This window comes from Aplidium turbinatum, chromosome 5 (assembly GCF_918807975.1).
Source record: "Aplidium turbinatum chromosome 5, kaAplTurb1.1, whole genome shotgun sequence".
Taxonomy (NCBI): Eukaryota; Metazoa; Chordata; class Ascidiacea; order Aplousobranchia; family Polyclinidae; genus Aplidium; species Aplidium turbinatum.
This window is the reverse complement of record NC_137476.1, coordinates 34,303,690-34,318,104: the sequence shown is the minus strand read 5'-3', so window position 1 is coordinate 34,318,104 and position 14,415 is coordinate 34,303,690. Positions and strand designations below refer to the sequence as shown.

Sequence of the window (14,415 nt, the reverse complement as noted above, 5' to 3'; positions counted from 1 at the left end):
TGAATATGGGACAGTGACGTAGCCAGAAAGAAATAATTGGGGGGAAAAACGACATTCAATATGAATTACAATGGTATCAAAATGTTCTAGCCTGATATTATAAAAAGATTATTTGGGGAGGGACAAAATAAAATTTTGGGAGATTGCCTCTAATCTAATGGCTACGTTTCTGAAATGGAACAACTTTTTTTCGAGTAGAAAAATTATTAACATTCATTTATTTAAATCCGGAAATTCAATATAATAATTTTTACATTTTAGAAGTACAGCATTTCCGCTGCCCTTATTTGCATTCTGTGCCCGCCCCAATGTAAGGTTAGACTACGCCTGAAGATTTAAACGAACGTAGTGACAAAGAAAATCAGTCTTGATGTTTACGTGCAAGTGCCTTGTTAAGACGCAGACACGTGCTGTCGACATGTGGTGTCGAACCAGCGTCCACGTAGTTGAAAATTTAAAACCTTGTTTTCTTATTTACCGCTACCTCCAACTATCTTGCACTTCCTCCACTTTAAACGCAACTAAAGTAGGCTAAGCACCAGGAAAACAGGCCGGGTGCAAACGTATCAGAACCCAACTGTCTGCAGACTGTCCCAGTTAAACCTACAAGACTAAGGTAAGTTAGAAGCGAACTCTTTCCTGAAGAAACGTGATCCGTTTGTACAATTGAGTCCGCAGTTTCTAAGAAGTTCCATGGCAAGCAACAACTTTTTTTTGTAGGAAGACTATAAGGAAATGCTTTTTCCAAAATAGCCCAATAGAATTTCGGTTCGATATTTTGCATTTAATTAATGTCTTTTTACATTGAACCAATCTACAGAACCAACGCAGCACCAGAACTTGACTAAATGCGAAGAAAATTTGATTCTAATGGTTCCGTTTTGGAGTCCAAAAGCTTTCTCAACTTCCTGTTATGAATGGCTACAATTGAACAAACAAATTATTATGACACAACAAACAACAAATTTATCAAATTCATTTTATTTCCAATCGTCTGAAAAAAAACTCAAATTTTGGTAGAATTAACGTAATATACCGTCTAACATCGCGCCATTAATTTCCAACACAAAGAAATCACTTTTCAAACGTCACAACGTGATATTCCGCATGAATAGTTGTGAGACGATGGTACAGCAAACAAATCCATTTAGAGCAACTCAGTTCGGTTTACAATTTACATTGTCAATGCAAACATAACTGAGTTGCTGGTTAAAAAGTGTTACATACTTGCAACGCAACCTCAAGTGGAAGGGTTGTTTTCAACGCTTTTACAACGTTGAAATAACGTTGATTGCAACTTGAAGACGGGCAGTTTAACGCAATGAAGCTTTTCTTGTCAAAGTTATGAGTGAAATTTCAAAATGGACAACAGACCCCAAACACCAAATCAACCGTTTTTACATTGATTCAACATCTGCAGACGTTGAATCAATGTAAAAAAAACGGTTTTGCTGTCGGGGACTGAACAAGAAAGCAGAAAGGTAACATTATAGCGTAAGTCCCTTTACAAATTTTGAAAAAATGTTGTCTATCGACATTTCATATTTCTTTTGCGTTAAATAAACGTCTTTAAATATCAAGAAGCCAACAAGAAACAACTGTGTCATCAATTCGATGTACTGCTGCTATAAGACTAACTGTAAGTGAAAATAAAGCAAAAAAAAAACAAATTTAAAGAGTTGCTTTAAAAAAAAATAAAATAATAAAAACGCGGAAGAGCTTATCGACGTCAAAACACGTCATTTATACGTCACTGTGACATCAGAGACTCGATGTGTTATCATCTTCAATCAAAGTCCCGTTCTGAAAACATAAAAAATTAAATATTACAACATGTAGACACATGCAGCCAAACATAACAAGCGTTTGAAATCGATCCCAAATGGGAATGAATTTTGTTTAGAAAAAAGCGACTTTGCGCAAAATCTAACAACCAATAAGTGCAAAATATTACAAATTATTTGACGTTAAGTTTGGTGTCAAGGAAGAGAATTTGATACCAAGTGATTAACGTGAAAAGGTGTGACGCAAATCACCTGCGTGGCGGCCAATAAGGCGGTAGCTTCTTCCAAAGTGTGTTGGGCCGACATGGTCCGCTGAAAGTGCTTGGAATTGGAAGCTTCGTTGGACCGGTTCGAATCAGAGGTCCACTGGTGGTCAGTCATCTTCCTCTTCAGCCAGGCGACCCCCCAGGACCAACTTGCTGCAATTTCCAGCAGAAATGAGCGACTGGCTTCACTCCTGCGTCAAATAACGTTGTTTAAATGATGTTAAAAGACTGAGGCTATCGAATTACCAGACAACGAGGTTTGACCGAGAGGTCTGAACCCAAACAAAAACCAGTCATTTTTACATTGATTTAACGTCAAATCAATATAAAAAACCGACTGATTTTCTGACTGGGTTAGTGTGTATATATTTACCTTGAAGCAAGTTGTACCAGTGCTTTCACACACTGGTAGCACTTCGGTTCGTAATTCCTTTGTGTTTCTTTGATAACTTTCAAAAAGCCATGATCCGGCTGCTCCAGGGCGGCCTTGAGCCGTGTGCGGTGGAGCGTGTCTTCAAAGGAGAGCAAGTCAAGCAGAACGTTGAGCAAGAACTTTAATTCATTGGCAGCCACAGAAGCGATCTCGTTCTGAAATGTTTCTTGACATTACGTTCTATCCTCGGCCAGCAAAGTTGCCATTTTCAATGCAATTTTTTTCACATCGTTTCAATGTTGTTAGCATCGTTTCAATGTGGTTAGCCGTTGAAACGAAGTGAAAATGGTGATTTTTGATGGCGAGGATACTTTAGAAGAGATCATATCTCTGTCAAAAGTATATCAGCGACACGTCTGCTTAAGACTCGTCCAACCACATTCATTGATTACACTTCTACATTTCACAAAGCAGCAAGAGAAAATTGATTGTTTTTCCGTTAGTTTACGTTATGCAACAGTGTGGTTGTGGAAGAAGATGCGGAAATGCAAAGAAAGATACTGTGAAAGAAACCAGCCAAAAATATAGCAATGATCTGGTAATGAAGACAAGCACAAACTGGTGATGTTGTTTCAATGTCATAGTTGCACTAGACACATCTCACACAGGACATCAACCGTTCTTATTCTACGGCTGCAGACGTTGAATTATTGTAAAAAAAAACTGTTGATTTGCGGTCTGGGATACTCCTTCAGAAAACATTCATTACACCTAAATTCACATTCGATGAATGCTGAAAGTGGAATCGAATACTGGTACAATTGGAAAACAGCTAACCAGAACTACACACTTTCATTGACAGACAGATTGCAAATTAAACCCCACCGTTATGATATCGACGACCATGCTTGAAAAGTCTTCGTTGTTATGGCAACAGTGCAAGATAATGTCGTTGACGAGATGACCGGAACCAGAAATCTCACGGGCAGCATAGAGAAGTTCCCGGATGTACCTGAAAAAGTGCATGACAAATATTGACAGATTAAAAATTCTTATTCATTTTGGTTAGTGCCACAGCATGTTAATACACAGTTACATACAGTATATAAATACTTTGAACGTGGTGCTGGTACTAGAATAAAACAAAAACAAGAAAAATAAGAGGCAAAGTATGACACTTTTGCGTTATCTCGCCAGGAAACGTTAACATAGAATCTACAAAACAAAACAGAATGCATAATTTAAATAGGTGGGTTAAACACAACCAGTAGACTGGACTTTACACACCTTTTCCCCATCGGTCCAAAGACAGCCCTTTCGACACCGGGATCAAGATCGATTTTACTGCTCACGCAAACTGTGCGGGGAATGTGAGGGGAATCCCCTGTGTCCTTGGAATCAACTGTAAAGAATGAAAGCAGTGTTGGTGTGAGAATTTAGGCATCTGGACTTAGGTAAAAGAAATCTTTGGTGGCTACTGATCTACTACAGCTCCTCTCTCCTCGGACTACTACCTTAACGTGGTGAGAGAGAGTTTCCGCACTTCAATGACCTCTAGAGCTGTACTGGCGGGAGCTAACTGCTCCCAGAAGGGTCACCCATGCCAGGTTGGTCAAAAGGTAGAGGTCAGACAAAACGTAGTCCAAAGTCCCCAACGGCGGAACAGGCGGATGAAGCCAGCCAGGCTCAACGACTGTGAAGGCGGATGAAGGCTGCAGCATGCCACCAGCTCCAATCGTCTTGGTTTGCCTTGCCATTGGATAAAGCTGATGGCCTTGTCAAGTTTATGTGTGCTTGTTGAGTGTGCGCCAGCAAGTCCACGCTAATCAATTCACGCACAGGCGTCTTCGCAAGACACTCAAACCTAACGGCGATCGATAATGCATAACGGGAACAGGCAAGTGAAAGCTGGAAGTTTCATTAAATGTACCAAATGTAACCGAACTTTTAAAGCCAAGATTGGACTAATTAGCCATTTAAGAACTCACCGTTAGCTTTTATTTTATTGCGAAGGCCATCATCCTCGAAAACGAGGGATAGCCATCACTACAGCTCAAATTTGCAAAAAAGTATAAAAAAACTAGTGTTTGTCGGTAGGGTAGCCGAGTGGTGAGAACGTCTGCGCGACGTTCGAAAGAACGTGGGTTCGACACCACTCCAGAGCACGCGGCTGTGTCTCGGCAACACTTAATAGCATGCAAAGAAAAATACAATATGATGATTCAATGACTGGTGGATAGCAACAGTCAACTATCGGAATTTCATGCACTCATTCTTCACGTACGTTCGTAATTCACTTTTCAATCTTTAATTTGTTTAATTTGCACTTTCACTTTTTAATTTGTAATATCACTTTTTATCCATTCTAGAAGAGGGCGCGAGAACTGGTTGGCGACTTCAAATGGGTACCAACAAGAAAAAAGGTATAAACCACTACATAGTGTTTCTTCTTCCAGTTTATGCATCAGTCAATACAACAAGAGAACGCCACCTACCTGTCTGCAACCTCTTCACATCCGAGTGAAGGATAACGTTGCCTAGAACGGAGTGGAGGTTGAGGAAGTCACGTGACTGGGCGGAGCTCCAACGACGCGTGACCACGTCATCCTGATTGTCGACGGTGGGTGTGGCGTCACCACTGCCATCTGTGACGTAAGAATCGCTTGAGAGAACAATCAAGTCTAACGACACATTTACTGTGACTTTTAAATTGTCTTTAGGTATAATGGGCGAACCTGACCATTCAAGTCCCACGAGACAACTCGACTGGTTTGTGTTGTTACAACTCTGTGCTCAAAAAGCATCATTCGGTCTTCAAATAGGAAACTGTTGCATGTGATTGTAACATCACTTCAATGCAAATATACGTCAGTTCAAACGCTACTGAAATATCGCGAAACTGTGTCGAAGAACTGTTAAAGCTTTTTTTTATAAGAAAGTTTAATGTGTGCTCTAACCTTGGATTGGTTGGTTTTCGACGAACAGGCATCTTGTAGCGTTGGCGCCGTGCAAGAACTTCATGACTCGAGCGAATCCATTGTGACGGAGAAAGGCAGAACAAGCACCACTGCTCTGTGAGACAGGAAACAAAATCGTTACTTGCATCAATTTTATGCAAAAAAAAAAACAACGTTAAATTAAAGTAGTTAAATAAAATGATTATGACGATAGCAGTTGTATGCTACTGGTTACGCACTGATATTAGCCGATTCATAAATGCCGGTCAAATTCCGGGTGTACGTCTGGGACTGGGTATAGCATCGTACATTGTTGCGTCACATTGATAGCACGTATAGTGCAACTGCGTAGGTACAGTTGCGCGCGAACAAAATTATGAGATCAAATTTGCGGAAAAATTACGCTCAAGTTTACTGATATCACGAATCCTGTAACCAAGGGGTTCTTACAGATGCGGTGAAATCAGCAATAAGCAAAAAGAAATGTGTGCTCCTCTTCACTTGCTCTGCAACCTCCTTATCAAGAAGAGACAACAAGGATGCGAGAAGCGGATCCAAGGCAGCTCCTCGTTGATCCTGAGGAAATTCAAATGTTTTATAACGTTGATCATCGCAACATAACTTGCTTGTTGTTTTCAAATGTCAGAAATAAAAGTACTACAGCTACACATGTTTAACATCATTTCAACGTTTTCTGGGATAAAGCTTGCACCTGAAGATACTAAAACTGTAATCACAACTAACAAAATCCTTTCTTTTTACAATGATGCAACGTCTATAGCAGTTAAACCAATGCAAAAGGACGAATATTTTCTCATCAGAAACGTATCCCTTTAATCGGAAAATTGTCTAATTGAACATGTGCGTAAATATATCAACGCAAGATTCCTCCTACATCGCCCACCTTGGATATCCCAGGAGCCACGAGACCCAGCAAGGTCTTGCAGAGTATCTTGGCAAAGCAGTGACGGACTGACTCGTTGGGGCATTCGAGCAAGAAAGATACAACGTTGGCTAGCCCGGATATGGGCTGCAACTGTGTGGCAAACCAAACACATCTGAAATGAAACGTGATCCTTCGAAATAACACAACTTCTCATAATGAAAAAAGTGAGTTTTTTACGTTTATTTCAATCGAAACAACGTTGCATGGACATAAAAGTCTGTTTGAGAATTAAAGTTTCACATATTTACTTGCTGAGATGGGTTTCGGTTTCGTCTCGGTTAAGAACCTACCACTTTTATATTGATTTAACGTCATCAAGTTATATCAACGTAAAAGCAAGCTATTTCAACATTAAAAACACAACGCAAACTCACGCAGGCGGACTAGCGGCCAACAACGACTCCACGACAGTCTGCCAGAGGTCGCACTCGGTCAGCATGGCTCGCTTTGTACGGAAGTAGGTGCGGAAGAGGAACTGGGTGGCAAGTTGCAGGGATGTGACAGCGATTGCGGGATAACTTCCAGCACAGTGCTGGGAAGATGAACAATTTGTGAATATCTTCTACCTCAAAAGTTAAAGATCAAGGGTCATAGATCACGGGTCAAAGATCAGTATATCACATAAAACGTCACTTTTACAGCTGACGTGTTATACACCTTTCAGAAACAATTAAATTTTTTTTGGCAGAACTAAACAAAAGCATTGAATTGACTTGAAAATATCATCTCACCAGGTTGCATTGGACGAGGCGGCGGACGAAGGCAAAATAGGAGGAAGAATATATTCCGCGGTTCCTCATGAATTGAAGATTTTCCTCACGGACGAGTTGCATGATTGAAGAAGGAATTTGTGGCGAAAAAATACCTCGCTGGTCGCCTTTTCTGTAAACAGGATAAAACCGGAATGAACTAGTTTCGCAACGATGTGTATATGAAAAGGCAAATAGAAGATAGGCACATAAGAAATGCAGCTCAACACAATACACTAAAAATTTGTCGAATCTTATCCATGGAGACGAAGTCAATTGGTGCCCTTCGTATGTAAGCCAAGTGTCTGGGTTGCTACGGGGCTGAATGGATGCACAGTGTTGTTGGTTCAACACCCCAGAGAAGCAAGCAGATAGGCAAGACAGTAACTAACAAGCCTTGTTTTTAGAAAGAATTGCACTAAAATACTGTATTGAATAACACTGACATTAGAACATTTCTGAAATGGTAAAGTGAGGCTACAACACTGGCCCAATTACATATATCAGTGGCACCAAGCCCCAAACAGCGGGCCATCTTCTTGTGTGTCCACCGCTTACCACCCAGAGCAGCAAGTGAGACCTTTCAATATACAAATCCTTCACAAAAGAATGTGTCAATTTTTGTGTATCAACCAAATTCAGAAGACTCGATAAAAGAAGATTAGAACATTTATAAAGATCTCACTTGATTAAGTTGGTTAGTTGTGATAACTTGATGTCATTGACTTTTCGTGGGCTCGAGGGAGGGGAAATTTCTGGAGAAGAAAATCCGGAGTTTAAGACTTGGGCTTGTTTCATGAAGGATACCCTGGTCTTCCCTGGAGGTTGAACTTCCACCACCTTTTCATAGAAGAGGAGGTAAGCGTTCCAGTAGCGTAGACGTTCCTCATCATACGGAATACCTGGAAAATAGTTTTTCCAATCAAAAGTTGTAGTGATAAAAAACTTCAGAAGTGTCAGCCTGAAGACCGACATTGCGTTGTCGGTTCGAAACCATCCAAAGGTGCTAAACTACCGGGATAGAGATTCAAAGATTTCGTAATGGAAGGGTAGAATAAAATCCTAACTTAAAGTTCCAATCAACAAGCTTCAAAATAAACAGGCTACTATTTCAGCAGTGTCGCTTTTTTCTAATAATCTAAAACACTGTTTTTGCAGGCTGGGAATCTTAGTTTTTACTAAAAATGAACAAACAGAAAATTAAATATAAAACCTTAAAGAAAACTAGCGACACAAAAAAAGGGCGCTCACCTGTTTTGTTAACAACGTCATACAACATGCATGTTCTTACTTACCCCTTTCATAAACTTTGCTGGTGAAGGTTCCTCCAAAACACTCCTCTTCCATGGAGTGCTCCGACATCACAAACTCCTCCACAGTGGTGTCATTGAACTTGAACCATCGTCCATAATGAGGATTAGAGAGCGGAGTCCCTCTGATGAGGAAGAGCATTACTAAATATCCGTTGAGAAAGCGAAATAAAAACAACATTATTGATATTATTCATTATCTCGCACACAAAAGAAAGGATTTCAAAGTCATGTGTGGACTACAAATCCCACCACCAACATAGTTATCTACGCTAGCAAACATCGCCAGTTATAGAATGGTGAACGCATATACCCTCAGGCTCAAAGCCTCAAACGAAGGTTAAATGATGTCAATCGAAGTGTGATATATATTATACAATATATGCGACAATATACTAAACAGATTCAATACTTTGCAACGCTATTAAACGCAGCTGGAATGAAGCTTCAGTACCTCCTGTCCTTGATTATTGAATAATAATGACCAGCCTGTGCCTGTCCGCTGTGGATGACCATCCCAACTAGACGGTAAAGTTGCTGCTCGTTGGTACGATGGCGTCCTGGTCAAATATACGTTAGTTTTACGTTTATTGAATGAAACGAAGAAATATCTTTGAAGTCTAAACGTCCCTAGAAATCTGAACCACGTACAAACAGAAACTTTGCTAGTTAGGTTATGATAAAATATATGACAAAAATTCCAAGGTTTTTTAAAAATAATTACGAGATGAATTGCAAAACAAAATTATAGTGCAACAAGGCTTTCTAATTTTTTTTGGGGACAATTTGTATTTTACAATCCCAGACAGCAAAATCCGTCATTTTTACATTGATTCAACGTCTGCAAACGGATTTTGCTGTCTGGAATGAGTCAAGTACTAACTTCTGACTGTAGAAGCAGCATCAATCAGGTACGGCTGCATGTCCACTTCATGAGGAAAGCGGAAGTGGTGATCAAACTTTAACGATCTTCCAGCCTCCCAGTCGTATCCGAACCTCTTCAACTGGATGGTGAGGACTGGAGGAAGAGACTTGATGCAAGTTCTCTTTAAAGTGGTTCTCTGGAGGAACAGAAGAAATAATTCATGTCAGTGTCCTGTTACTAAGTTCTCAGCTTTTATATGAAAAGTCTTGATCTTTTTGACAAAGGTTCACTTTACATTTTCAGCTACTCCAAAAGTAACAGTGATTATTTCAAAACTTTCTTTTATTATTATCCTTCGCCCACTTAGTCTAAATCTTCACCCACCGGGTGTAAGCCTGGACATGACAAAAACTATGAAAAGTTTACGATCTTCTTTAAACAAAATAACTCTTTGCATTGATGTCTAGTCGGCATCTCTATTGATGCTGTTAATTATCATGATCAGTGATCCGTTTGTCCCTTCTTCAATAGATGAGACCTGGCGTTTGCCCTGCTAGAAGGAGTGCGCCATAGCAGCCCTTTTACGATGCTTCCCTATTGTATGAGTTGATTCTGTCCAGGTTTCTTGCACTGATGTCGTCTCCCACCGACTCTGTTAATTAAGTTGACGATATTGATTAACATCGACGTAACGTTGATATTCGGCAAACGAACCTTTTCGTCGCACTTTTCACAGAAGTAGGCGTTGTCCCCTTCTAGCTTTTCACCAGCGACAAATTGACGAAGCGAATCCTCCAAACTCCCGGACTTGACAGGAAGATTGAGAGCAAAATAGGGTTCTTCTCTTTCATACCTGGATGAGGAGAAAAATATTATTGAAAATTTCAAAAGATGTTTTTATTACACGGAATTGACTTCCTTTGTCGTCTTTACGCAGCTGTTGCAACAAACGCCCACCCAGGAGGCTAAAAAAGGGAAACTCAAATGAGGCCGAAAACTGGCTGCTCTGTAACAGCCTTACATTGTAATGAGGAGAAATCGTGAACCTGGGTAACAAGATAGACCCTTGTGCCTAGAGGCATAAACGAAAAAGACCCATTGAATAAATAATAATTTGTACTCGAGTTAAAATAAGAAGTTTCAAGCACTAGCTCAGACAATTTTTACCTTCCAACTGCATTTCAGCGTTGCGTAAACGACAAAGCAGTGTCTCACCTATGCGGGCAACCCTCGCAAATCTTCTGGTCCGAAAACAAACCACGGAAGGAATTGCGGAAAATTCCATCGCGATCTTTTGACTGCAACAAATCAATTCTAACAACAACTCGGTTGGATAAAAGACATAAAATTACCTACATGTGACACGCCGAGGTCACCAAAAATGAAAGTCATATGGAGCCAGTGTAAATTCAAGGCAGTCTATATCGGTTGAGTCAGTACATGATACATATCTAACAATAAAAAGTAATTTTTTAATGCGACATGATCTGTCCAGTTATCATTGTCGACTCCATAAACTTAAAAGAAATCAAACGGCACGCCCACACCATCTCACACTGCTCTATCCCGGGGTAGTTAAGTTTACATTGATTGAACCTCTGCGGAGATTTAAAAGAAAATGATTTCCTGGCACGGCACAAAACATACAACGTTCATTCATGCAGCAAATGTTAAAATAACATAAAATCTACCTTTAAATATTCATCGATTTGGTCGGTGAGATCAGTGAAGAATTCAAAGGCGTCCTGCTGTTCCCGGATGTTGACCTCTTGACCCCAGAGCTTGAAGGTCTTCCAAAAGGTGGATGGGATGTGGAACTGTAGCCGGGAGTGATGAAGATGCGCAAAGACCTTCTGGAGCTGGTATAAGATCGTGTGTTCAGGATCCAGTTCACTCTCAACGTCTTTGCTCAAAACGGACTGGAGGAAGAAAAAAAACGAAGAGAATTTGAAACTGAGTGAATTCTGTCGTATGTTTGCTGCAACCCGTAGCCTTGTGTGTATGTGTACAGGTGACACACATACGACTCTGAAACTTTCTGTTAAACCAGTGGTTGCCAACCTAAGTCCAGGCACAGTTTTAAGATGAGATTTTAAAATAAGATTAAGATTTTTAACGTGTTGAGAGCAATGATAGCAGTGTGTGTGTGTAGGACAGGTGTGTGTAAAAGTGACACACATACGACTCTAAAACGTTCTTTAAAATTCGTGAATTTACGAGTAATTTTCGCACAATTTTTACTTAGGATGAACTAAACGCTGTATAGTGTATGTATTAGGGTGTTTCATTTTTTCACCATTTTTGAAATTCAAAATGCCTGGGGTCCCATCTGGTGGTATTTGGGGAAAAAAGTTTACACCCCAAATTTTTTTCAATTATGACGTCATATTGAGGTGGTCCACGAGGTTTGAAATTTTTGGGCCTCAAAATCTCGAAATTTGGCCGTATCTCCGGAACCACTCATCATAGATCGACAAAATTAGTATCAAAATGCGCAGAAGGGTCGGTTTCCTATACCTGATGTAGAGAATATTAAGGTCTATCTGCTTCAGAAAAAAAGTTATTTCAAAAAATCTGATTTTCGGTCTATTTTCACCTGATGAACAGAGATCAGGTGATCAAGATAATAAGTTTTTCTGTATTTTTCCACTCTTGGAAGCTGTTATTGCGTAATAATAGTCCTTGTTCGTTTTGCAAGAGACGAAATGGTAATAATTGAAGGTATTACTATTATAATGATGATGGCTATCCCTCGTCGAGGATACAGTATTATAATGTGACCGTTGAGGAAGAGGTATGCTGCTCAGTGCTCACCTGCTTTAGATTTTGATTAAGTGTCATTATGGCATTAAGGTCAAGTATTAGTAAGTCGATGCAAAACTTCAAGGAATCAGAGAAAAATGTGCTTCCCCTTAATTCAGATATAGTCATCACTATTTTTACTTGAGGAAGAAAGTATGGTAGCCGAAACTAATCCCAAGTTTTTGAAGTAAATACCCCATTTCAAAGATTTGAGAGATGAACTGCTGAAAGATGTAGTTGGCATATGAAACAAAGCTGGTCTTCCAGTGCTTAGCAAACAGAGAATTGAAGCCAAGTTAAAAGACGTGATAGAGAAGTACAATACAGCAAAAAAGAAAGAAATGAAACGCAGAGGTAATGACTCTAATGAGGTTAATCAAGAATGGTTGCAGAACTTGTTCGATATATGTGCATGTAAGTGAAGTGTTCGATCTCCGAAAATCCGGTTATTTTTCAAAAGAAACTCTCTTGCAGCTGTGAACTCGAAAACTGAGTCCAGCAGAAAGAAATCGCTTTCTTGAAAGATCAGCGAAAAGATCGAAAAATGTTTATCGGTGGCATAGATGTCAACCATGTAGAAAAGGCTTTGGAACAGAAAATCATAAAAGGAGGTGGGAAACGAGCAGTGAAGTTGAACAACCCAGCACTTCTGGCATACAATCTGCCAAAGCATCGGCACTACTATGTTCGAAACAGAGAAAAAGAAATGAAGCAGTTAGATGTCTACACAGTAGTGAAAGCGACTCTGATGAGGATATAAATTGGGAAGATGATAGGGAATACGAGCCTCTGAAACCAGCTGTTGGGAGAAAAGTGTACAAGAAAGTACATTCTTTTTCAATAAATGATAGAAGTTGTTTACTTGCTGATTGTAGGATGACTTCGGTACGCCAACAGTCAGATCTTATGAGATCGGTTCTTGGAAAAGACCAAATAGCTGCATCACCTTCGACAGTATACCGCCAACGACAAAAAACAAGAGAAAAATCTTTGATGGAAAGTGAGAACCTTCTCAACTCAGCTTCTACCATGCAATTATGTTATGATGGGCGCGTTGTCGATAAAATAGATCGATACGTTCTCTTGGGTCAACTTGTTGATGATAATGGCATGAAGCACGAAAGTGTGCTTGCTGTTAAATATTTTCCCAAAAGTGTGTCAGTCACTGCAGCACTGATTTTTGACACCATCATCCAGGAGGCTTGCAAAGTTCACCTATCCCAAGTATATTCACTATTCAGTCATGGCTGATACGACTGCTCTCAATACAGGAAAAAAGTCCGGAGTCAATACTCGACTGGTCAATTATTTTAATGATGAAGTTGGTCATGATATTCATACGCTTAAATGCATGTTCCACATAAACGAAATATATCTGTCCCATGTCATGTCTTTTGTGGACGGCGCCAAGAAGGGTCCCGGAGCAATGCAAGATGGGGCTTTGCTTAAGCAGATAGCAAGACTAGACAGGCCCAGTACTGAAACCTTAACACCAACTATTATTACGCAATAACAGCTTCCAAGAGTGGAAAAATACAGAAAAACTTTTTATCTTGATCACCTGATCTCTGTTCATCAGGTGAAAATAGACCGAAAATCAGATTTTTTGAAATAACTTTTTTTCTGAAGCAGATAGACCTTAATATTCTCTACATCAGGTATAGGAAACCGACCCTTCTGCGCATTTTGATACTAATTTTGTCGATCTATGATGAGTGGTTCCGGAGATATGGCCAAATTTCGAGATTTTGAGGCCCAAAAATTTCAAACCTCGTGGACCACCTCAATATGACGTCATAATTGAAAAAAATTTGGGGTGTAAACTTTTTCCCCCAAATACCACCAGATGGGACCCCAGGCATTTTGAATTTCAAAAATGGTGAAAAAATGAAACACCCTAGTATGTATGCTGTTGCACAATCACTTTTCCATGCACAAAGAACACACCTGGGCAATATCAGGTACCATGAATAACTGCTGCAGGACACTGTTCATGTAGCACGTGGCGCCCCCATTCTTGAGGCCCACGAAGCCGTGGTCGGGCCGTTCCAGTACAAGCGGGGAGAAATCAAATTCCTGTAAGTTGAACTTGTATTAACGTAAAAATAGACTTAATGCACATTTGAACATATCCCACTTATTCCGTTAATATGTGATTAAAGGAATGAGATTAAGTGGATAGGGAGACACGGAAACCAATACAAGTGTCTTCCTTAAAGGCATGTCTATAAGTGTAATATCCGAGACAGTCACGTGCTCTTAATAGGTGTCGAACCGCCAACCTTTCGAGCGCCAACAAAATATCTTAACTGTTTCAAAGAAACCAAAAAGTTTAAGAAGTTCGAATCCTTTACAGTTACGTA

General features: G+C 39.9%; 1 protein-coding gene across 1 annotated transcript in view; it reads right to left on the bottom strand.

Moving 5' to 3' along the window:
• Nucleotides 1–971: 971 nt before the first annotated feature.
• The window catches only part of LOC145770079 (ubiquitin carboxyl-terminal hydrolase 24-like), a 37,767-nt gene continuing 24,323 nt past the window's right edge, over nt 972–14,415 (bottom strand). Inside the window, exons 34-52 of the mRNA XM_082581669.1 lie at nt 14,000–14,128; nt 10,942–11,169; nt 10,466–10,548; nt 9,965–10,103; nt 9,269–9,446; nt 8,840–8,945; nt 8,371–8,510; nt 7,761–7,977; nt 7,058–7,208; nt 6,701–6,858; nt 6,285–6,438; nt 5,831–5,956; nt 5,381–5,495; nt 4,919–5,068; nt 3,711–3,825; nt 3,309–3,435; nt 2,424–2,638; nt 2,037–2,241; nt 972–1,803 (exon numbers count right to left, since the gene is read on the bottom strand). Of these exons, the coding sequence (XP_082437795.1) occupies nt 1,762–1,803; nt 2,037–2,241; nt 2,424–2,638; nt 3,309–3,435; nt 3,711–3,825; nt 4,919–5,068; nt 5,381–5,495; nt 5,831–5,956; nt 6,285–6,438; nt 6,701–6,858; nt 7,058–7,208; nt 7,761–7,977; nt 8,371–8,510; nt 8,840–8,945; nt 9,269–9,446; nt 9,965–10,103; nt 10,466–10,548; nt 10,942–11,169; nt 14,000–14,128 (2,778 nt within the window). The 3' untranslated portion in view covers nt 972–1,761. The remainder of the gene's footprint in view (nt 1,804–2,036; nt 2,242–2,423; nt 2,639–3,308; nt 3,436–3,710; nt 3,826–4,918; nt 5,069–5,380; nt 5,496–5,830; nt 5,957–6,284; nt 6,439–6,700; nt 6,859–7,057; nt 7,209–7,760; nt 7,978–8,370; nt 8,511–8,839; nt 8,946–9,268; nt 9,447–9,964; nt 10,104–10,465; nt 10,549–10,941; nt 11,170–13,999; nt 14,129–14,415) is intronic.